The sequence below is a fragment of the Sceloporus occidentalis genome, unplaced genomic scaffold, assembly GCF_023333645.1.
Source record: "Sceloporus occidentalis isolate IW3139 unplaced genomic scaffold, rSceOcc1.0.p SCAF_5, whole genome shotgun sequence".
In the NCBI taxonomy this organism is placed as follows: domain Eukaryota; kingdom Metazoa; phylum Chordata; class Lepidosauria; order Squamata; family Phrynosomatidae; genus Sceloporus; species Sceloporus occidentalis.
The window spans coordinates 126,522,578-126,545,731 of NW_028316985.1; the positions used below are offsets into that span (position 1 = coordinate 126,522,578).

General features: G+C 39.7%; 1 protein-coding gene across 2 annotated transcripts in view; it reads right to left on the minus strand.

Annotated features, from left to right (window-relative positions):
- The window catches only part of WWC2 (WW and C2 domain containing 2), a 177,587-nt gene that overhangs the window by 108,005 nt on the left and 46,428 nt on the right, over nucleotides 1-23,154 (minus strand). The window contains exon 2 of one of the 2 annotated variants that reach the window (XM_089525423.1): nucleotides 5,389-5,498. In XM_089525423.1, the coding sequence (XP_089381549.1) occupies nucleotides 5,389-5,498 (110 nt within the window). Of the gene's footprint in view, nucleotides 1-5,388; nucleotides 5,499-23,154 lie in introns of those variants that run through there. The other variant, XM_089525424.1, reaches the window with a different exon arrangement.

The following is a 23,154-nucleotide window of genomic DNA, read 5'->3' on the forward strand; positions in this document are numbered from 1 at the left end:
GACCAACCTGGCTGCCGCATTTTTCACTAATTGGAGCTTCCGAACTTGATACAAGGGTAGCCCCATGTAGAGCGCATTGCAGAAATCAAGACGAGAGATTACCAGAGCATGTACTACAGCTTCAAGGTCCTTTCGGTCGAGGTAGGATCACAGTTGGTGTATCAATTGAAGTTGATACCAAGCACTTCTGGCCGTTGCATCTACTTGAGATGACAAACATAGAGAAGGATCCAGAAGTACTCCCAAACTGTGAACTTTGTCCTTCAGGGGAAGTGTGACCCTGTCTAGGAGTGGTTGACAAATTTCCTTCCCCGGGCCTAAGAATCCTATGGCAAGTACCTCCGTTTTCTCTGGATTCACACTGAGTTTGTTTTTCCTCATCCAGCCCATTACTGACTAAATGATCTAGCAAATTTTAAAAAATAAATAAAAAATAATGGACAGTGACAGAGCTACCTTTTGTGAACGTCTGAGGACATCCTGTTTTGAACAGCATAAATAAATTAACGTAGGTAAAGTAAGAATAAGATACAAAAGCAGTTGAAAGAAGCTATTGTTGGTAGGTATCCCTAAGCTGTTATCATTCAGTAACAGTTACATCAAATGTGAAAATCCTTAATGCAACTTTTCAAAAAGGAAAGTATATATGTTAAAAAGAAGATGTTAAAAGCAAAAACAAATGTAGGCAGTTCCTTAATTCACTTTAGTTTGTGATCCTGATGGTGCAGTCTACATTTCTGCTCAGATGATAATGCATGCAAACACATTCACCCTTCAAATTGCCTTTTCACTGTTAAAATTTAGTAAACCTTTAGTAAATTACTGGGAGCTGTCACTCACAATTATCGGACCGTTGCATTCCAGTCAGGTGAATTAAAAGCTATAATCTCAACTTTAGCATGTAAGGCAAATGACCTGCCTCTGACCCTTATCAAAGGCATCTTACCTTCCAGTAACTCAAACAAAGAGTGCTCTCTTCAGATCACCTGCTCTCATAACCGAACATGCGTGATGTCTACTGCACCTCAGAAATTCTTCAACAAATGTCAACATGGATTAATATACCACTAAGAGAGCACTAAGTGCCTGGATCCTCAGTCTCAAACAATGAGGAAAAACCAGTTTAACTCATGAAAAGCACAACCATGCTACCAGCTTCCATAAAATACATTTACCAAAACAAAAAACAAACCCACCTCATTCCTCCCGAATGCCCTCCTCCAAAATAAACCCATGGTAGTTCAGAGGGCAATTCACTAAAATATACCTATTTTGATGTATGTGATGCATGCAGAATGCTCAATACAAAAACTTTCACTGTACCCAAATTCTAAATAAGCTCTTGCAGGTCTGCTATTGGCATAGCACATAACTTATTTATTTGTTCATCCTCAAAACTTTAATTCTCATTCAGGCCATGTAAACGGTTTTAGCACTGCACCGAGCAGAAAATCTTTATGGAGTCTAGTTTTAATGCAGTTTTCATCTAATTTTCTAGGGTCAGACCTGATCCATGGCTTTGGCATAATATTATTTATTTATTTTTAATAATCACAAAGCTGGTTCACAATTCTCTTTCTTCCATGGCACCCTCTTTAAATCAACCATTACTGCTTGGTATGTCAGTTCAATTAGATTGGAAATATTTTCCAGTCAAGTAATTAATTTTTTTTTTGCAATGCATTATTTGTTGTGGTTCCTTGGAGACTAATTTCATTTTGATATAAGTTTGCACAGGTAAGACTCTATTGTATCAGATGGTCTTCATGTAAAGTTCATTTTGATACAGTATGTACACACTTTACTCTGGTTACAGTTAAGGTGCATGTAAAGAAATAGGGTCCTAAATAATCTGAAGACATTAAATTCTGTTTGATTTTGGAAGTTAAGCATGGCCAAGCCTGGTTAGTACAACCTGGTCAGAACGGGAATCACCAAAGAACAACAGGAATTGTATGTTAGTGCTTTTCAGGATATCGGATGTGGGAGACTGCCAATATTTTTTTTCCTAGCACACCTGGGATAGCATTATATTTTTGCCCATTAGGCAAAAGATGGACTGCCAATGGCTCAGGGACTGCCACTTTAGTAGCAATGTTGTATGCTGTATTTCAGAGGAAAGCAAAGGCAAACCACCTTTGAATATTCCTTGCTTAAGAAAGCCCTCTGAAATTCATGAGGTTGCCCTAAGTTAACAAGCAACTTGGAGGCACACACATGTACATACACAGGAGAGGAAAGAGAAATCATTCACTCTCCCTACCTGTGCACACAGAGATAGTTTCATTTTCTCTGCAATCAGGATGAATATTCTTCAATATAATATATTCAGTCTTTGGCTAGGCCTTTTTTTAACCTTTTTAAAGCTAGAAATTAATACTCTTGGCTACTCTTCCAAAATTGGTATTATTATTTTAAAGACTCATTCCAGATAGTTTCAAGAAGACTGAAATGATCACCACATTTTCAAAAGGCAGTATCTTAGCAACGCAGGAAACAGAGATACTCAAAGTGACGGGGAAGCAGTAAGCGATTACCTCAACATTAGCAGGCAAATATGTGTGTGTCAAGTTGGAAGTATGCACTTGATCAAATCTATGCACTTTTGCTAGTACTCACCTCTGAAGCACTGCATTTTTCCCCAAGTAACTTTAAATTATATTACATACTGCTTTTAACTTCACATGGAGAAACAGAACCAGATGGCTGTTTATCATTACATTTTCTCCTTTAGAAGGGATTAGGTGAGATTTCTATTTGCAATTAGATGTCTGCCATTAAAGAAGTGGCTTTTAAAGCTTTTACATTCAGGGAATCTTTTCTAATCAGAAATGTTTTGACTGATTGCATTACTTGTAGATATGAAGCATCAACTTAACTGAGAAATCTATACATATTGTGCAGGATTCTTGAGTTATGTTCTAGAGTAGTCAGACAGGTCATAGGAGGTATTGGCTCCACCTACTGATACTTGGTAAAGTCCTAGAAAACCTAAGCACATATCTTGACATTCTCCTGTGGCAGTGCATTAAAGAGATGTATGGACAACTATGAGCACATTGGCATTCAGGGCAGTAGGGACACCTATGGGCACATTGGCTTTTGTTTTCTCTTGAAGGATACCCTCATTTGGAAACTACAGGATTAACACAATTGCAAATAAACATATGATTGCAAGAGAAATATGCAACAAAGTGGTGTTGCTGCTCAGGTTTCAGCCAAATCAAATCATTCTGTTCTTCCATGTGTTCCCTCAAACATCACCTGATCACAGCCAAAGAGAATATTCACACAATCATAGAATCTTACAGTTTGAAGATTAATAGGCAACTTGGCAAGGGCCATGTAGCCCAACCTCTCTGCCATGCACAAATACATATGGTAGTTACAACACTCCTGAAAGATGACCATCCAGTATCTGAACATTCTCTGGAAGGCCCACCACCCTCCGAATTATGTTCAGTCCTCTTTGCAATGTTTTCAAATTCTCTCTGTCCTGTCCCCAAAATCAGTACACTAGAGCTGAACCCAAATAAATAGTGGCTCAGTGGACAGGAAGTTCTTGGATCTGGAAACAGGGTAAGCTATCGGCACTGGTTGGGGTCGCACTCCCCCGACACAGCAGGTATGTAGCTTGAAAGTACTCTGAGACTCATCTCTGTCACTAGAAGTCAAGGTGGATTTTGTGGCTCAGTGCTGGGTGACAGATTCAATCTCTCTTGGTCTGCCAGCTATAGTCCTTCCTGGACAGAGGTAACATAGCAGTGGTAGTTTATATGCTGATAATTTTCCAATTTGATTACGGCAATGCACCCTACATGGGGCTGCCCTTGAAAACAACTTGGAAGCTGAAGCTAGTACAAGACACAAGAGCTAAATTGTTGGCTGGAGGGATTATCACATGAGGGCTATTTACACTTTAACAGCACTATTCTGTTATTTAGCAAGATTGATACAATGGTGAAATTGTGGCACTTACTTTCACACAGTGTCACAATAACAGGGCATTAACGATTCATGAATGGCTTTTATGTTCTGCACGTCAAAAGAAGGGGTTGTGATTGGAGAGGAAAAAACGGTTAATCTCTCACTGCTAAGGAACTCTCTTATGACTCACAAGTGTGACACCGGAAGTGATTCCGCTGAATGTCACATTGGGGGACTCAATTTATTTCTGGAAAGTTTAATGATGGATTCTCAATGGCACTATTGAAATGTGATTGCCTTTGACACATTCACAATAGCACTAATGAAGCACTATAGGAAAGCCATTTACACTTTTTTATTGTTAATGAGAAGTTGCACTTACATGACTCTTCAATAGTGGAACAAGTATGGTATGTACATAATGTTGTGTGAAAATCTTCCTGTGATCACACAAACATGACAAGAGCATAGTGCATTTCTCCCATTTCTTATCCCCATGTGATGATCCTTAAAGGCATCACACAGAAACCATGAAACACTAATCTTGAAGGAATTGCATTGGCTACTAATATGCTTCCAGTCTAAATTCAAGGTGCTGATAAAGCCATTCAAAGCCCTAAACAGCTTGGGGCTCCAGTACTTGAGAACTCTATATATGTGTTTTTAAATGGTTTTAAACTGTTTGAACTGATTTTAAGCTAATTTGCTTTAACTTGTTAAATTGTGTAATATGCTTTTAGTCTGTTTAATGTTTTTACAGTTTTAAATAGTTTTAATTTGGTACGTCTGGTTGTAATGTACGTACTGTGAGATCTTTAGATATACGGCAGGATATAAATATTTTAATAGTAAACAAATAAACAAATATTTCTGCACCACTTAATTTTTCCAAAACGTGCTTTTATTCATAAGTGATATGGCTTTGACTATATATGCAACCGCACTCATCACGTGGATATCAGAAGTCATGATATTGATATTTAACTGGAGTGCAAGAATATATTTATTATTCAGCCTCTCCTGGAGTCTTTGTTCAGCTGTCCAACAAAAACAGCAGATTCCTGGGAACAATTAGATGACTAACCTTTGATAAAGGTGGGGGAGGTATGCCTTGTATTTGGATATACAGACACACCTTAGGTTTTAAATTTGTAACACAGCATTAAGATCATCAGACAGTCTTGGGTAATTCAGAACTGTTTTGAAAACCTCCTTTTAAGTGTCCTTGACAGACAGAAAGATATAAAAGCACTAAAAAAAAATGAAGTGGTGGTAAGAAGAAGAAGAGGTAGACATTAGTACCTTTTTAAAGCAAATAAACTAAGGGAATTGCTGTGGGGAATTTCAGCTGTCTCATAAGAAATCTTTCCTCTTCAAGTCCTTGTTAAGTGTCTAACAACAGGGTCTAATCTAGCTAAGCCTTCTTATATAATCAATACAGCACTTAAAGAAAACACTTACGGTTTATGTGGTCGATATAGTAGACACCAATCTGAGGATCATATGCAGCTTCCCATCCCCATGGTAGCTCGTCTCCAACACAGTCTGCAAAGGATAATGGCTTTGTTAACCTAAAAACAAAATCAGAAAATAATTGAATAAGATTATGGAATTTTTCCTAGGCATTCACATGCAGAAAATTAAGCTAATTAATTCAGAAGTATCACTTCAGGCATTATCCTGTTCAAACAGTAAGTGAGAAAGGGTTGGTTAAAATACTGATGAGAGTGGGATGCTTTTATACATATACACACATACATATAAACATGGTATTTCTGAACAGAATTACAGAAATCTTCAATACATGCTTTTTCTTACAGTCGAACCAGAGATAATGATGTTTCATTTGGTCCATTTCAGATTTTGTTGTTGTTGTTAACTGCCTTTGAGTTGATTTCGACCCGGAGCAACCCTATGGATAAGACATCTCCAGGTCCCCCTATCCTCTACTGCTCTGCCCAGCTCCTACAAACTCATATTTGTGGTCTCTTTACTTAAGTCCATCCATCTAGAATGTGGCCTTCCTCTCTTTCTACTTCCCTGCATCTTTCCTAAAATTATTGTCTTTTCCAACAATTCATGTCTTCACATGATGTAGCCAAAGTATGACAATCTAAGTCTTGTCATTTTGGTTTCTAGGAATATTTCTGGCTTGATCTGCTCTAGGATCCATCTGTTTATCCTTTTGGCTGTCCATGGAATCCTCAGCACTCTTTTCCAGCACCACATCTCAAATGAATTGATTTTCCTCCTATTTTCTTTCTTGACTGTCCAGCTCTCACATCTATCCATGGTAATAGGGAATATAATGGCCTGTGTGATTTTGACTTTTGTGCTGAGTTGTTTGTCTTTGCATTTTAGGATCTTTTCTAGTTCTTTCATAGCTGCCCTCTCCATTCTTAATTTTCTTCTGATTGCCTGGCTGCAGTCCCTGTTCCGATCAATGTTTGATCCCAGATATAAGAACACTTTTACTGTTTCTATTTCCTCATTGTCTAGTTTGAATGTGTGTAAGTTCTCTGTGATTATTATTATTATTTTTTAATTCAACAGTAAGCCTTCCTTTGCACTTTCTTCTTTGATCTTCCTTAGTAGTTGTTCCAGGTCTGTGAGGTTCTCTGCTAGTATTATGGTATTGTCAGCATATTTCAGATTATTGATATTTCTTCCTCCTATTTTCACTCCTCCCTCTTCCATGTCCAAGCCTGCTTTCCTTACAATATGGTCTGCATATAAGTTGAATAGGTAGGGTGGTAGGATGCAGTATTGTCTGACTCCTTTGCCAATTGGGAACCATTCTGTTTTCTGTGTTCTTCCCAGACTGTCCATTACATATAGAAAGTATGATATGAATATGGAAGAAAGTTGATACTAAACTCCTTTCACCTTTCCACAGTCTACCTCCCCTCTGCACTCTCATCTACACCTGAGTTCTGATAAATTCAGCTGTGGCAGAAACACTGGTGAGAGAATACATGGAAAGATATGTTGCATGTGGATAAGGAAACTTCAGTTCCTTTACTCAAAAACAGAGGCAGACAACTGGTTGCCCTCCACATGGTAGACCTAATGCCCAACATCCACAACCATTGTGCACCAATGGGCCATGAGGGCCAATGGAAGCTGCAGTCCAACATCATCTGGAGGATTGCAGGTTCCCAGCCCTTGATCTAAAAACTGGACCTCACCACATTTTATCTGTAGTTCCGGAAGAACCAGGTTGAAATAATTTGGCCTTTAAACCTGCAGTAGCAAACTCAAAGCTTTGCCTGTCTTAGCATTCCTAAAAATAGAACCCACTAACCCAGGTGTTAAAAAATAATTTCATTTAGATGTCAACTTGGCTGGAAGAATGTTTAGCACCAACTTCCATGGTCTGTCATGAAGTGAGCATCTAGCACTTCCAGGAACTGGCAGGTGTCAAAAAGAATTTAGCTCCTGTACTATTACCAAGCTTTGCCCAAAAGGTGGGAACTAAGAGGTATCTAATCCAATCAGCAAAAGAGACTCTTCAACATAATACACCAGAAATGAGGATGGTAAATCTTGCTTTTTCCAGGTTCTATGGATGTTGGGAACAATGAAACTGATTTTCATCCTGTAACATTGGGACAGGCAAGATGTTTTCCCTTGCACTGACAGGAAACAACACATTTCCATTACCTAAAAAACTGTGCAGCTTTTCAGAAGCTGCACTGCTCCCCCTTTTTTGTTTGTACAAAAAAATTACTGTTTCCAGGCAGTCATACCTGTCTTTTTATATAGCAAACAGCAATGTTGCACAACAAAAATGTTGTGCAGAAAAACAGCAATGTTCCACAACAAAACCATGACCTATTTTTGTGCAACACTGCTGGATTTTGCACCTGAGGGGAGGGATATTAGTGTAGGTTTTTACTGAAAAGCTCCATAGTTTCTCCAATTCTTGTGAATTTCTCTGAAGGTGTGCAGTTTATGTTCTTCTGCTGGGAGTAACAAAATCAATCTCACAATTTACGGGAACTTTCACATGCTGTTTTTCTTCCCCTGTAAGTTTCTTGAGAGAGCCAGTATTGTGTAGTGCTTTGAGTGTTGGACTATTACTCTGGAGACCAGGGATCAAATCCCTTCTCGACCACAGAAACCCACTGGCGGATACTCACTCAGTCTCAGAGAAAGGCAAAGGCAAACCCCCACTGAATAAATCTTGTCAAGGAAACCCCATCATACTAAATCAGAAATGACTTGAAGACACACAACAACATGCTTCTCAAGGGTACATGAACTCCAAATTTGACCTCAGTCAGGATCTGACAAATTTCCATTCCATTCCTAACCAGATCAGGTCACAGGTCTATTCAACCTAAAGTGTAGAAAAGTTACTTTGAGCGATTACAGGCTAGTGACCATCTAGTTGAAGGATTCTGGGAGTTGTAGCTCCCAAAATAACTTTCCCAAGCTCTGATCTAACCATATCAATTTTCCTTTCAAATTTGAAAAGTAGCTGAAGCAGCTGCTACCACCTCCCCTGCCACCATGTCACTAGACCCTTACTTATGCTCCAACTGTATTTTCTAATTTTGCCAAGAAATTGTCATAAGTATCATCATTCTTTTTTTAAAAACTCATACACAATGTATACAAAACCCACAGCTGATTACAAGAGCATTATGTTCTGAGGACACCTAAATTGATTGCAGCTATGCAAGAAAGAGGTCTTGGATGGGAATGTAATAGTAAAAAGGCAACTGAAAACACCTGCTCGGTGCACTAAAGCAGTGAAAAGGAGGTGGAAATCAGTACTGAGAATTATTGGGAATAAATTGAAAAATAAAACAGAAAGTATGATAATGCCTTTATATAAATGTATAGTAACACAATGCATAATAAGAATATAAATTCTGTTATCATCTCAGAGAGAGTATCATAAAGCTGTGAAAGGTCCAAAAACTAAAATAAAATAATAAAATGATTATCTAAGGAAGAAAGGCTAATGGTAGAGACAGGTGTTTGTACTTAGGGTTGCCATAAGTGAGGACCTCCAAACCGGGACAAATGTAGGACAAAAGTAGGGCAACATTTTCAAATGTAGGACACATTTTTCTATTTACTAAAATAAAACAAAAACAAGCAATAATAAAAATTAATAAAATAAAACAAAAACAAGCAATAATAAAAATTAATAAAATAAAACAAAAACAAGCAATAATAAAATTACTAAAATAAAACAAAAACAAGCAATAATAAAAATTAATAAAATAAAACAAAAACAAGCAATAATAAAAATTACTAAAATAAAACAAAAACAAGCAATAATAAAAATTACTGAAATAAAACAAAAACAAGCAATAATAAAAAATACTAAAATAAGACAAAAACAAGCAATAATAAAAATTACTAAAATAAAACAAAAACAAGCAATAATAAAAATTAATAAAATAAAACAAAAACAAGCAATAATAAAATTAATAAAATAAAACAAAAACAAGCAATAATAAAATTAATAAAATAAAACAAAAACAAGCAATAATAAAAATTAATAAAATAAAAAATAAAAAGCAATAATAAAAATTAAAAAAATTAAATAAAATAAGTATTTTATATTTTTAAAAATAATTAAAAAAACCCAAAATACCAAGGCAGACCTAATGGCCACTGACTCAGCTTTCCTCCTCCTCCTCCTCTGGCCCAATTGTGTCCTGGCCTCCGGCTCCTTCCTCCTCCTCTCCCCCCTCCTCCTACTGGAAGTGGGGCAGGCGCGCGCGCGCGGAGGAAAGTGTGGCGGGCAGGTGCGCGCGCGTGCGTGGAGGGAAGTGGGGTGGGAAGGCGCGCGCGTGCACGCGCGCAGAAAGAAGTAGGGCAGGAAGGCGCTTGCGGAGGGAATGGGCAGGCGCGCGCGCTGCCACTGGCCCCTGCTGAGGCCTGGGCGGCGCGTGCCAAGGCGCGCAAGCCCTCCCAGTGGAGGCGCGGTGGCGGCGGCGCTTCTGCCGCCAGCCAGCTGAGGAGGAGGTGGGTTGGCGCTGCAGCAGCCGCATTAGCGGCAGCGGCAATGGCCGGAGCGGGCCCCCAAACCGGGAACAAGGCACGGGTGGGGGCCCAAACCGGACCGGGACCGGGAGGGGCCCCACGAAACCGTGAATGGCACGGGGGCCGCCGGGTTATGGCAACCCTATTTGTACTGATTAGAGTGCTAGACCAGAACCTGAAATGTTATGTTAAAAACCTAATGTATTAGGTTGCTTTTTAAAAAAAGGTAACATGCCAGTCATCATTCATTACTTCACAAGTAACATATGAGAATGGAGCCAGAAGTTTGTAGTGGCTTAAGCATTGGATTATAACTCCTGGAGAACAGAGTTCAAATCCCTGCCTGGCCCTGAAACCCACTGGGTTATTCTGGGCAAGTCACACACTCTCAGCCTCAGAGAATGGCAATGGCAAACCCCTCTGAAGAAACCTGTCAAGAAAACCCCAGGGTAGGGTCCCATTAGGGTTGCCATAAGTCAGGAATAACTTTAAGGCACACAACAACAACAACAACAAACAACAACATGTTAGAACACTTCACTTTTATATTATTTTAAACTCTTAAAAAAAGAGCAGAAGCAGAACATGTCATAAACCTTCTTGGGCATAAAATGCTGTTTGAAAACACTGATATTCTGGACCATGCCAACAACTATCAGATCAGAATGAATGCACAGGGAAGCCATTGAAATCCATAAATATTTGGACAACTTTAACAGGAAAGAAGAAACTCTCAAAGTAAACGAAAGTTAGACTACCAGTCCTGAAAAACATCAAAATCAATACCCAGCAAATGCAAATGAAAACCACCCAGGGTGAGGAGAGTTTCTCAGCAGACTATGGATCATTAATTAAATAGACACCCTGAGGTCTTGCCATTCCACAACAGAACGATACACAGATCAACATGTAAATCACTTCCTCCCAACCAATAGTATATATACCCCACTCTCTTCCATGCCAGCATTCTCTGAAAATGCCAGCCGTAGCTGCTAGCAAAATGTCAGGAATAAACTCTTCTGGAACATAGCCTCTTGGTCCAAAAAACCCACCAAAAACTATGTTAAAAGGACTGTTTTAATAGTAAACATTACTCATTACACCTTTTTGTTTAGTTGCATCACCAGTCATTTTGTCATTTTGTAAAAGGATGTCTTGTTTTGTTTGTAGAAAGTCATCCAGTTGGAGGGATATCATCAAAGGGAAATTACTGGACATCTAAGGGATATCTACTGTAGTTAGGATACTATTATGCCTTCACTACTGCAAAAAGTAATGGGTTACAGGTAATATCTTTATTTGTAACATGTCACTTCCAAGATTTTTGCAGGCCCTGAGTTCAATTCCCAGTCAGCCAACTACTACCTTCAAAGCCTAAGGTACTGTACAGACATATTCTAACAATAGAATAGGTATGAAAAGCATTATATATGCCATTTTGCTCTTTAACTGAGAATGGGGCTAATTAGAGTCAGGGGCTTTCCCAGCAGATAATTGATCACCAATTAGCAGACATTAATCCTCATTTGCATTAGCCTCCCAGGCTGAGGCCAGCCATCAACACAGAACAATACACATGCAAATCACTCCTGTATTCCCAGGCTCACACAGTATATATACAGCGCGCCCGCGGGGTGGAAGGGGCGGCGCGTCAGCTCTTGTCCCTAGTAGGTTCTGACATTGTGCCCTGAATCAAGGTTTTAAGAAAACTCAAGAGTACTCATAATATTGAGAGCCCACTTTTGTGGTGGCAAATCTTTCTGGCAAATAAGTCCATTCGAATATATGATCAGATAATGACAGACTAGTGACACACCAGAGATTGCCTTTGCTTATAGTTGTATATTGTTATGTTGGTCAGCCCTTCTCTTCCCTCCTACTTTCATTAGTCTTAGTTTTTAGATTGCAAGCTCTTTAGTACTATTAATTTTTTTTGGCAAACCTCTGTAATTGATCATTCTGTATAAATAACAATAATATAAAAGTCCCTTGCACTTCCATACCCCAGTGTGGTTTTATTGAACTGAAAAGGCAGGCAACACACACACACACACACACACAGAGAGAGAGAGAGAGAGAGAGAGAGAGAGAGAGAGAGAGAGAGAGAGATCAAGACTGGAGAGGCAGACAAGAGAACTGACCTGACATAATATTATAGCTAGGTCTTGAAAACAAGTGTAACAGTAAACTCCACTGCCTGTCTGCTTCAGTTACTCAAACTACAGCTTGACCACTTGTGGCTTTTGTAATTTACTTCTTCATAAGCGAACACAAGGACAAGCTGAAGAAATTGAGACTAGCTGGAAGCCACACTTATTAACAGATGTGTCTGTAAGTAACTCAGAAATGGCAAGCACTCTTACACTCTCCAAAGTCAACAAACAATCTTACCACCTAGAACATAAGATAGCCAAGTCAGAAAGAGGTGTTTAACCTAGCAGTTTTTGTACTTAACCTTTGAGCAAGTCAAGAAAAGAGAAGGGAGTACAAGCTATGTTGGCTCATGACATGCTTTCATGTCCTTATGAGAATAATTCAGTAAAAAGAACCTGGGGTATGGAAGATCCTTCTGATAATTCAGCTCTGATAATAAACCACAATAGGGCATTGAACTGACTGGGATAGGCTAGCTGGTGGATTTTCCTCTGTCTCTTGCTTCAGTCAAGAGAAACATTAGAATGCGAGTCAGGGTCAAACTGAAAAACCACTAACTCAGAGTATAACAATTGCTATGTCAAGTATCAATGAACTTGTTGCATATGCTTAGGAACTGTATTCTAGAATGAGAAAGCCTACTTTCCCAGAGAATGCACACACAGCCTGTTTGCAGAACTGAACCTGGATAAATTTAAGATAAATACTAAATATTCCTGGATAGACCTAATTCTGATAGTTAAATGCTACTTTCTACTCCTGTCACAATGTTTTAGAGCATCTTATAGTAGATAATATCTTCCATTTCCATGAACCCCCTCCTGCGTCCTAGAAATCCAACCTTTGATGCTTTTATAACACTAATAAAATGTATTCTACAGCAAAGCTGTAGGGTCCTAAACAAGGGGAGGTTGATGAAGTTGAAGGACTGTGTAATCAAAATTTCATTCCATCCAGAGATCTTTAAAGAAAGAGGTGTAGGACCTGAAGGAACCCTCCCTAGTAAATCTTTCCTTGACAGAGAGATATGTTCCAGCCCCTCTAACACTTCTTGTGATGTCCAACAACAGAGAGCTGTTATGTGACAATGTAAAAACAAACCAGGATCTGAGATAAGAGTTTAATTTGATTCACTTTGATGAGTTGAGACATCTCCTCACAGGTACAAATGAAAAGATGGGAAGTCTTCATAACTCCTTCTCATAATAAGAAAGACTGGCAGCTCAGCAAATGTAGTTCAAAATCAGCTTGGTTAAAAATAAAACGTTAGGTTGATAGGTAAGTATTTTGTTTAGGATTGGGGTTTTAAGTCCAGAAAACAAGGGAGTAGTCATAGTGGTTCTGAGCCATATTCACATGAATATGCCCAGCTTTGCCCAGGCTAAAAACATACCACTTTTCTTCTTTCCTTCCACTCTTCTGTGCTGGTCACTCTCATTCCACCTCAGTACCATTCAGCCTCCTGGGCTTTCTTCCCTCCCTCTTGAGCAAGCGCATCTTTCCCAGCCATGCCACAGACAAACTCATGAATAATCACATCTGTGAATGTTAAACCCTGAATGTAGAAGTCATGTTTGGCATCCCCCTGGAGCCAAACAGGGGTCAAAATTCGTTTTGCAAAATTTTGCACAAGTTCTTTTGCCACAAAATGACCCCAAATGCCGAGGAAGACCCAAAGGAATCACAAGAATGCCCCAGTGTCCCCTAGAGAGCTTTTGATGTGGGAGGATGCAGTGGGGTATGTGGCCCTCTAAAGTCTCCCAGAGGCTAATGTGCCCCCCCCACCTTATGCACTTGTCTACCTCTGATTTATATCAAGATATTTACTATATGATATTAATAACTGTAGCAATGATATTGGACCTAAAATTACTTTCTTTTCAAAAAGTCACTTAATAATGCATAGGATTGCATGATTAAGAAAATAAGTATCATTCAGTAAGTACTGTTACTCCCAAGTAACTGGATATAGGATGACTGCCACCTAGAATATAAAATAGCTCAGGAAATGAGCCTTTACTTCCCACAACATTCTCTCCCTTCTATTTTTTTCTTTCCAATTTATTCTCTTAACAACCTTTTGTTAGGAGAATGAAGATGTAGCGAGTTTGCTGAGGTGAGGAGAAATTTGAACATCACTCCAAATAAGTGGCCATCATGTATGGTCTCTTCCAACTCTGTAATTCTATGAAAACAGCAAATAAGCACACTTATTTGCAAAGATATATAACATAAAATCTGTAAAGAGATTGAACACTATCTTTATTTCTAAATACAAGTACCCTCCGTGTAGAAATGTTATAATGTGTGAAGTGGTTTTTGGATTGAACAAAGAGCAATTAGGAAAACCAAAAAATGGGAAGGCAACTAATGGATAATGTTTAACTGCCGTGGAAAAAAATAGCAAATATGGGAAACCATTAACCATAGACTAAATGCACGCATCCTAAAAAGAGAGCCTGATGACAATTTAATATATAACTAATTCTTGGTAGCAGAGCTGTAAAGGAATTCATGTCTTGAACTTTATGAAGTATTCACCATTCAGTCTGTCCCAACTCTATATTTATATACTCGTGTAGTACTTGTTATCAGATCTTGCAGAAAGGAACTAATTTAGGTTGTCCCAGTTAATAAGTAACATGGTTGTTTGGGATCACTGCTTGACATTCAGGATAGAAATGGAAGCAGCTTGTCTCAGATTCATGAAGAAGCTGAGCCAAATTCTGTAAGACTGCCACAAGTTTGGCATCTGTATCCATAAACTCCAGTTATTTTGGAAACATTTTTGAATCAGTATTTCCAGTTCAACAAATCTTCTTAGAAACATGCTCAGCTCTAAGCATGCAAGAGGCACCTTGTATGCTTCATATGTTTAAAGAATGGTAAAAACTGTTCTAATTAACTGAGGTTGGGGATTATTAGCTCTTATCTAAAATCTGAAATGCCAATAAACAAAATCCAAGCATTTAGTTTCACAATATTATTCTAGGCTGAGGACTGACAAAAAGAAGACTTCTTATAAAATTTCGTATGCCAAGATATGGTAATGACTACCTCCATGGGTACCTTTTACCATTAGGTGAAGTGTGGGGAGATAAACTAGCTTGTCCCCAAATCCCTATGGTAGTAAGATATTACCTCTGGTACTGCTGTTTTGAGCTGGAGACTTCAATCTATTACCACTGCTGGATTAAACTGCCACTCAGGATTCAGTGTCCACATAGGAAATAGGAATATGGTGCCAACTTTATCTTTTACATTGAGCAGCAAAATATCTTGGCGAATCCCGTGGACTCAGTTATACTGGATCACTTTGAGTCTGTGAGTACCGATGATGTGGACAAGATCCTTAGAAGTGTTAGGAAGACAACTTGCTCTCTCGATCCCTGTCCCTTGTGGCTAGTGGCTCAGGGGGGACCGGTAGTGACTTCAATGTTGCACCGGATTATCAATACATCTTTGAGGGATGGGCAATTTCCATCTACCTTAAAATTGGCCACTGTAAAACCTTTGCTAAAAAAGCCCTCCCTCGACCCTCTGATGCATAATAATTACCGGCCAGTTTCGCTATTGCCATTTTTGGGGAAGCTGATCAAGAGGGCGGTTGCAATCCAGCTTCAATAGATCTTGGACAAAACGAATTATCTAGACCCATTTCAAACCGGCTTTCGGGCGGGTTACGGGGTTGAGACTGCTATGGTCGCCTTGGTCGATGATCTCCGTCTGGGCATGGACAGGGGTAGCGTGTCCCTGTTAGTGCTCTTGGACATCTCAGCGACTTTTGATACCATAGACCATGGTATCCTTCTGGAGTGCCTGGCAGAGTTGGGAATCGGGGGCACTGCGCTCCAGTGGTTCCGATCCTACCTCTCTGGGAGGTTCCAGATGGTGCAGCTGGGAGACGTGTGCTCCGATAAGAGGGCCCTTACATCTGGGGTCCCTCAAGGAGCCATTCTGTCTCCCATGCTCTTTAACATTTACATGAAACCGCTGGGAGAGATCATCTGGAGACATGGGGCGCGGGGTTATCAGTACGCTGATGACACCCAAATAGTCTTCTCTATGTCTCCGACTGATGCAGTGACCGGGGATGGCATCTCTCCTCTCGTGGCCTGTCTGGAGTCAGTAATGGGCTGGATGAGGGAAAACAGACTCAGTTTGAATCCAGAGAAAACGGAAGTGCTCGTGATAGGTTCTCCTGGCCCGGGGACGGCGGTGGTTCCACCTGTCCTGAACGGGATCACGCTTCCTGTGAAGAACTCAGTACGCAGTCTGGGGGTGCTCCTTGACTCGTCGCTCCACCTCACATCCCAGGTGGATGTGACGGTCAAGAGCACCTGTTATCAGCTTCGGCTGATACTCCAGCTGCGTCCCTACCTGGGCCGGAGGGACCTTGAAACAGTAGTACACGCTCTGGTAACCTCTCGTTTGGATTTCTACAATGCGCTCTACATGGGGCAACCCTTGTACCATACCCGGAAGCTGCAACTAGTGCAGAATATGGCAGCAAGACTGGTCACTAATACATCCAGGGCCAGTCACATAACACCGGTCTTAAAAGACCTCCATTGGCTGCCTATTCGCTTCTGGGTGCAATACAAGGTGTTGGTTATTATCTATAAAGCCCTAAATGGCTTGGGCCCAGGGTACTTAGAGGACCGCCTCTCTCCATACAATCCGCCCCGCACACTCAGATCAACAGGGCAGCAACTGCTAAGAGTTCCAGGGGCGAGATTAGTCACTACCACCAGGAGGGCCTTTTCCACCTCGGCCCCCACCCTCTGAAACTCGCTGCCCATCGAGCTCCGCTCAGCTACCTCCCTGGCCCAATTTAAGAAGGGGTTGAAAACACTCTTTTTTGAGCAGGCCTACCCCTGACCCCTCCCTCCTGAATGCCCTCCTCCCCCCTCCACCAGTATCAGTGAGCTGGCATGAGTTTTTTAGTGTTTTAATGGAATGTTTTAATTGCATTATTGTTTTTACTTTTGTATGTATTTATATTTTGTTGGAAACCGCCTTGATATTTGAAAGGCGGTATATAAATAAAACTTTATTATTTATTATTATTATTATCCCTGTCAGTTTCATTTTTTTTAAAAAAAATATATCTTGGTTTATAGAAAATGGCAATTAAAGGAAATCTACAGGTTTTATCTATAAGAGGAAAAAGTAAAATGGCCATAAGTTTAAACACTCTGCTTGTAAGTTTCCAGAAGTTGGCAGGTAGTGGAAGCAAATTCTGGATTTCAATGGCCTTTTTAAAATCATTTCACAGGTTAGTTATGCTATACCTTTGACCAAAGAATTGTACACTCCTTCTATCTGGGATGGTCCACTAAGTGTGCATCTCTGAGAGAAACACACATGAAGTGCTGAGGAAAGAGGAAGACACTGACCCAGCTGGCCAAATTAGCCCTGGCAATCAGTGGGGTGACAGATGGCACAGTTGGATCGCTGTCATATCCATGGGATTGCAGATTTATCTTAAAGTGCATTTTTAGCTTTTTTTGGGGGGGGGGTGTTAAGTATTATTAAAAAATTGGATTAATTATAATCAGAATGCATATTTAGACTCCTTTTTCTGACTACATGACATGCTTTAAAGGTGAACCAATAAAAGTAAAATAAAATAATTTTTTAAAATTTATATCCCGCCCCTCTGTCCGAGACAACCAGGGCAGATAACAAGTTAAGATAATACAGTCCCATATCCTCCCTCCCCCAAATAGCAATTAAACAACTCACATTTTAAAACCTACCTTAAAATAAACAAATCCACAATAGCTATAATAGATTAAAAGTAATAGCAGGTTCCAATTTTGGGTGGCTGGTTATCTATTCAGGAAAGGCCTGCCGGAAGAGATCCATTTTAACAGCTTTTAAAAAGCTGTTTAAACTGGTAATATGATGGATCCCATCTGGCAGGCCGTTCCATAATCTGGGAGTGGTTGCCGAAAAGGCACTTGGGGTGGTTGCAGACAGCCACAACAAACAAATGCACACTTAAATGGATGATACTTACTTTCAAAGCAATACATATGAAAAGGACTTTGGGATTATTGTTGATCATAAATTGAATATGACTGGACAGTGTGATGCTGTAGCAAAGAAAGCAAATAATACAGTTGGCCCTTCGTATCTGCAGGCGTTCCATTCTGGACCCCCGCAGATGCCAAAAATTGCAGGACTTCAAGTCCTGTTGTTTTTAATGGTGGTGTGGCTGCATGCACAATGAGTCATTGGGGAGAACAGGGAGGGGGCATTTGCAGATTCACCAATCCAAGGATCACAAGCCCATGGACACAAAGCCTGCATTAATAGAGCTATAGTTTCCAAGATAAGGGAAGTAATAGTCCCACTATGTTCAGCGACAGTGAGGCCTCACCTGGAGTGCTTTGTTCAGTTCTGGGAAACTTATTTTAGGAAGGATATAGACAAGGTGGAGATGATTCAGAAAAGGGACCAAGGATGAGAAGAGGCATGGAGAACAAACTATATATATATATATATATATATATATATATGAAGAAACATTGAGGGAGTTTGGCATGTTGGTGAAGAGAGCACTGAGGGGTGACATGATTAAACAGTTTAAACATCTAAAGGGGTGTCAAGAGAATAGGGGCAAGTTTATTCTCTGCTGCCCCAGAAGGTAGGACTATCTCTAATGGTTTTAAATTATAGGATGGTAGATTTTGATTGAACATTAGAATGAACTTCTTGACAGTAAAAGCAGTTGAATAATGCAACCAATTGCCCAGAGAGGTAGTATGGTTTCCTTCTCTGGACATATTCAGAAAGAAGCTAGACATAAGCCAATTACATACAGAATTGTTCAGAAACCAGTTATGGGGAGACATTATTTAGCTTGGTAATTCCTATTCACATAGAAAATATTCTGCAAATATTTTATCCATAGGCTTCAGCAAACTACAAAATTGGAGAGAAGGTACAATTTTTAAAGGTAGAATTCCTTCATTGGAGACGGCAGTTTTCTGGTTTTGACCATTGCATTCTGAGTGTGGTAGAAGATTCTGGGGGATGCACAAACAGGAGGAGGAGGAGGTTACATGCTGCCCATCCCTGTGCCAGACTCTCTTGGCTCTTTCCTCCCCATTCTGAAGAAAGGGTGTTATGGTCATATCTCCTTGTCTAAACAATCCTATCTATTGATGTTAAAAGTCAGTTAAAAGAACTTGTTGTTGTGTGCCTTCAAGTCTTTCCAACTGATCATGAGGTTTTCTTGGCAGGTTTCTTCAAAGCGAGTTTGCCCTTGCCATCTTTTGAGGCTGAGACAGTGTGACATGCCCAGGGTCACCCAATGGGAACTTATAGCGCCAGTTTCCAAATGAGACAAAAATGCTAATAATTTTGTTTGGTGACACCAAGCTCAGTATTCCTCATTTGCAAAATGATTGGTTTCCTATAAGCAGGAATTTGTGCTTACGTTTAAATGTTAGAATTCCTGATCTACAGCATCTCAGGTGGAACTGGACATTAAAAAAAAACAAACTTTAAAACTAGATTATCCATTCTTAGATCATGGTTATTCCAAAACTCAAGGGTTTAGAACATTAGCAAGAGAATCAAATTCCATTTTATTCTTGGAGGTGCAATTTAAACAATTTTTAAAAGACAAAATTGCCTATGTTTAGCATTTTTCTTTAAAAATTGAGATCGGCAAAATGTCATGTAGGTTTGCTCAAAGTTATCAGGCATATAGAAGCAACTGTAAACTAGAGAATAGCTGTTGAAAGCAAGAGGGAGAAAAATCTTAGTTATGTGCTTTGCCACTGAAATATACACACAATGTCCAAAGCAAAAGGGCCTGTAAGACCATTAAAGCCCAGAGAATAAAATTACACAGCTGTACTACCAACTATGGGAAGATCAATTTTTTGTTTTTCTCTTTCTGGGTAACACTGTTTAAATATTCAGGAAATTGCCACTGAGCACATTTTGTTATTTTAGTAGTTACCTGTCTTTTTCACATCAGAGAAAAAAAGGTAAATAAAAGAAACTCATAAAAGGGAATTGGGGCAAACTTTAGAGAAATTATTCTGTTGACTTCTTTCCTTTGAGGGAGAAATGTCAGCTTGGTTTAAAGGTCTTATACTCCCTCTCCTGCAATTTTCTCTCAAAGGGAAAACACAACTGAATCATACTGTACCATATTTATCTGGATGCCGACCCTCACAAATTGTCTCTCTTTTCAAGACAGCAATGCAATTGCACAGCTAGGGAGATTCTCTGTACATCTGAATTCACTGCAGTCAAGTTTCCCTGGTATTTTTTCTATGTGGACGGGAAGAAAAGTGCACCACTATTTTCACCAGAAATTTATCCCCAGAAAATAAATGAACAAGGGCTGAAGGGAAAAGCAACGCAATTCTTTATGCTTTGCCCTGAAAGCCTTTGTGCAAACAGTCTCTCTTGTGGAATATTTCTTAAACTGGGACCTAAATGCAAGCTAATACATCTGTATATACCTTTCCCCTTTTGTCCTCATCTCACTCACCCCATGCAAATTAAGATTCTAAGGCTTTTTGTTCATTCATTCATTCATTCATTCATTCATTCATTCATATCTCACCTTTCTCTCACAAATAGGTGTCTTATAATAAAAAAGTATAAATAAAATTAAAATCCAGGGATTCAAGTTCTTACTCAACATAGGTGACAAACAGACTGGCATAGAAAGCAAGCTTCCGGGCATCTTGGGGACATGGCATACAGACAACACATGCCCCCCAAATGCCTGGAAGCCGGCTTTAAGCCGCCCAACTGCCTGGACATGGGTCAGCCTCCAGGCGCTCTAGCAGCGCAGTGTTTATACACTGCACCACTGGAGAACCTTAAAGCCAGCTTCCAGCTGCGGCAGGAAGAAAATACTAGAGCATCCAAGCCAGCTTCCAGCTGTGGCAGGGAGGAAAAGCCAGCTTTTTGCCAACATAAAAAAGTGGACTGGGGCCGCGGTGAGGGGTTGCCATGGCCCCAATCCACCTTCAGAAGGGGCAGTCTATTTCATCCCATAGTTCTGCCCAATAAACCATTTTCATAATAAACAGAAAGTACCCTGTGTCTGCTTAGATGTATTCATAAGATTGGATGAAATAGTGTCAAGCACCTAGATGCTGAAAATCCAACACTAGAGCATCCCTGGCAGATGGCAATATTTAAAAGATGTCTAGTGGGAAAGAGCCCACTGCCCTTGTGATTCCACTGCCAAATGTCTCCTATTTTTAAGATGTTTCTCCTAACATTCAACTGAAATTTACTGGGTTTTCCTGTCGTTAATATGGCAGCTCTCTGCATATTAGCAGAATGCTGCTATGTCACCCTCCTGCAGGGATGGGTAAAATGCAATCTTTGACCCCTATGTAGTCTCTATAGGCAAAATTTGAAAACAAAAGCAAAAACAAATTTGCTTTCAAATGTCTATGAAGTGTGCATGCAAATTATCCCCTCCAGCCATTTTAAGGCCTTTCTTCCAATATTAAGTCATCCAGAAGTGCACTTTTCTTCAGGTCGTTCCACGTATCGTTTCTTTCATATAAGATATGTTTTTCATGATTACATATATGGTCTTCTCTAAACATGTTCTGATTAGTTTACATTGTTACCAATCATTATTTATTGCATGTCTATTACTTATTTCCCCCATGCATTCATACAAGTAGCTCTGAACTTACTTTCTTTCTTCCCACAATATTCCCGAGGTAGATCAGGTTGAAAGAGGGAAACTGTCTGAAAGTTATTCAGTGGGGACCAGAACCTGGATTTCCAAAGTCCCAGTCCAACATTTTAACCACTATACCACACTATACTGGCTTTTTAGCCTTTATAAAGTATAATGTCCAGAATTAATTCAGTACTCCAGTTGAGACTAACTAGTGTGAAATGAAGTGAAATCGCTACTTCTTAAGATGTGGAAACCATTGTTCCATAATACATTGTTAAGGCTGCATTTCCTTTTTTTCATATAGCATTGCAATGCTGACTCATGTCAAGCTTGTGATCGACTACATTCCAAGGACGTTTCCCATATGTACTACTACCAAGACAGGCATTTCCCCATTTCATAACTGGCCTTAAAGGGAATTTTTTTTTTGTCTTAATGCAAAACGTTACATTTGTCTTGTTAAATAGGATTTCAGTGGGGAAAAGTTTAATAGTAATCACTGCATTGTTAGATAAATTTTTACAAACAGAATATTTTATAATTTGTTCTAATGACTTCTCTGGAAACAAAGGGCTGAAACAGACGTCAGTCATGCACATACTTGAATTGGCATGGGACCATATTAGCCAGACTCCATGGTCCCAGGGTCGGCTGCTGCCGTGATCCTCAATGGATCGCTGGAAGGAGTGGGGTTTTTTCTGCTCCTTTTTGGGCTGCCTTAGGCGGCCCTGGTGCATCCCCAGAGTGGCTTCCAGCATGTAAATGCCATGCTCCTGGATTGGCCCATCTGTTTCAGGACAAAGTTTCACAGATCCTCTGTTCCTCCCCTTAAGAAGTAGAACAACATTTGCCCATCTCTGGTCTTGTATTATCTCTGAGGTTTCTCAGAGATGACAGAGATCCTTAGAGTACATTGATTTCCATAAGCACTCTGGGATTGAATTCATCTGGTCCTTAAAATTAATTTAAGGTATCTAGATAGCTCTCAACTCATTCTTATCAATCTTGCTGTTACTGTTAACCCTTCAGAAAGGACAGCCCAGTTACTCTGCTTTCCATCTGTGCTCAAATCTTCAAGACTCATTTAAAATTTAAATTTCCTAGTGTCAACTTACAACTCTAATTGTTCAACAGCCATTTTTAAAGGTTGATTGTTTTTTAAAGTTGACAGCAGGGTTTGTCTTGCCAATACACATTATTACTTCTTCAATACTCACCAATCAGTCTGCCAGCACTAAAACATCTACTTGGGCCCCTTACTTTTTAAAAATGCATGAACTAGGATATCTGGTTTTCACTGTACTTGTCTCAGTGATTGTTTAATTACATACCAGACAAATAATCATTCTTGAATATTATTTGAAAAAGCATGGTTAGTTGGA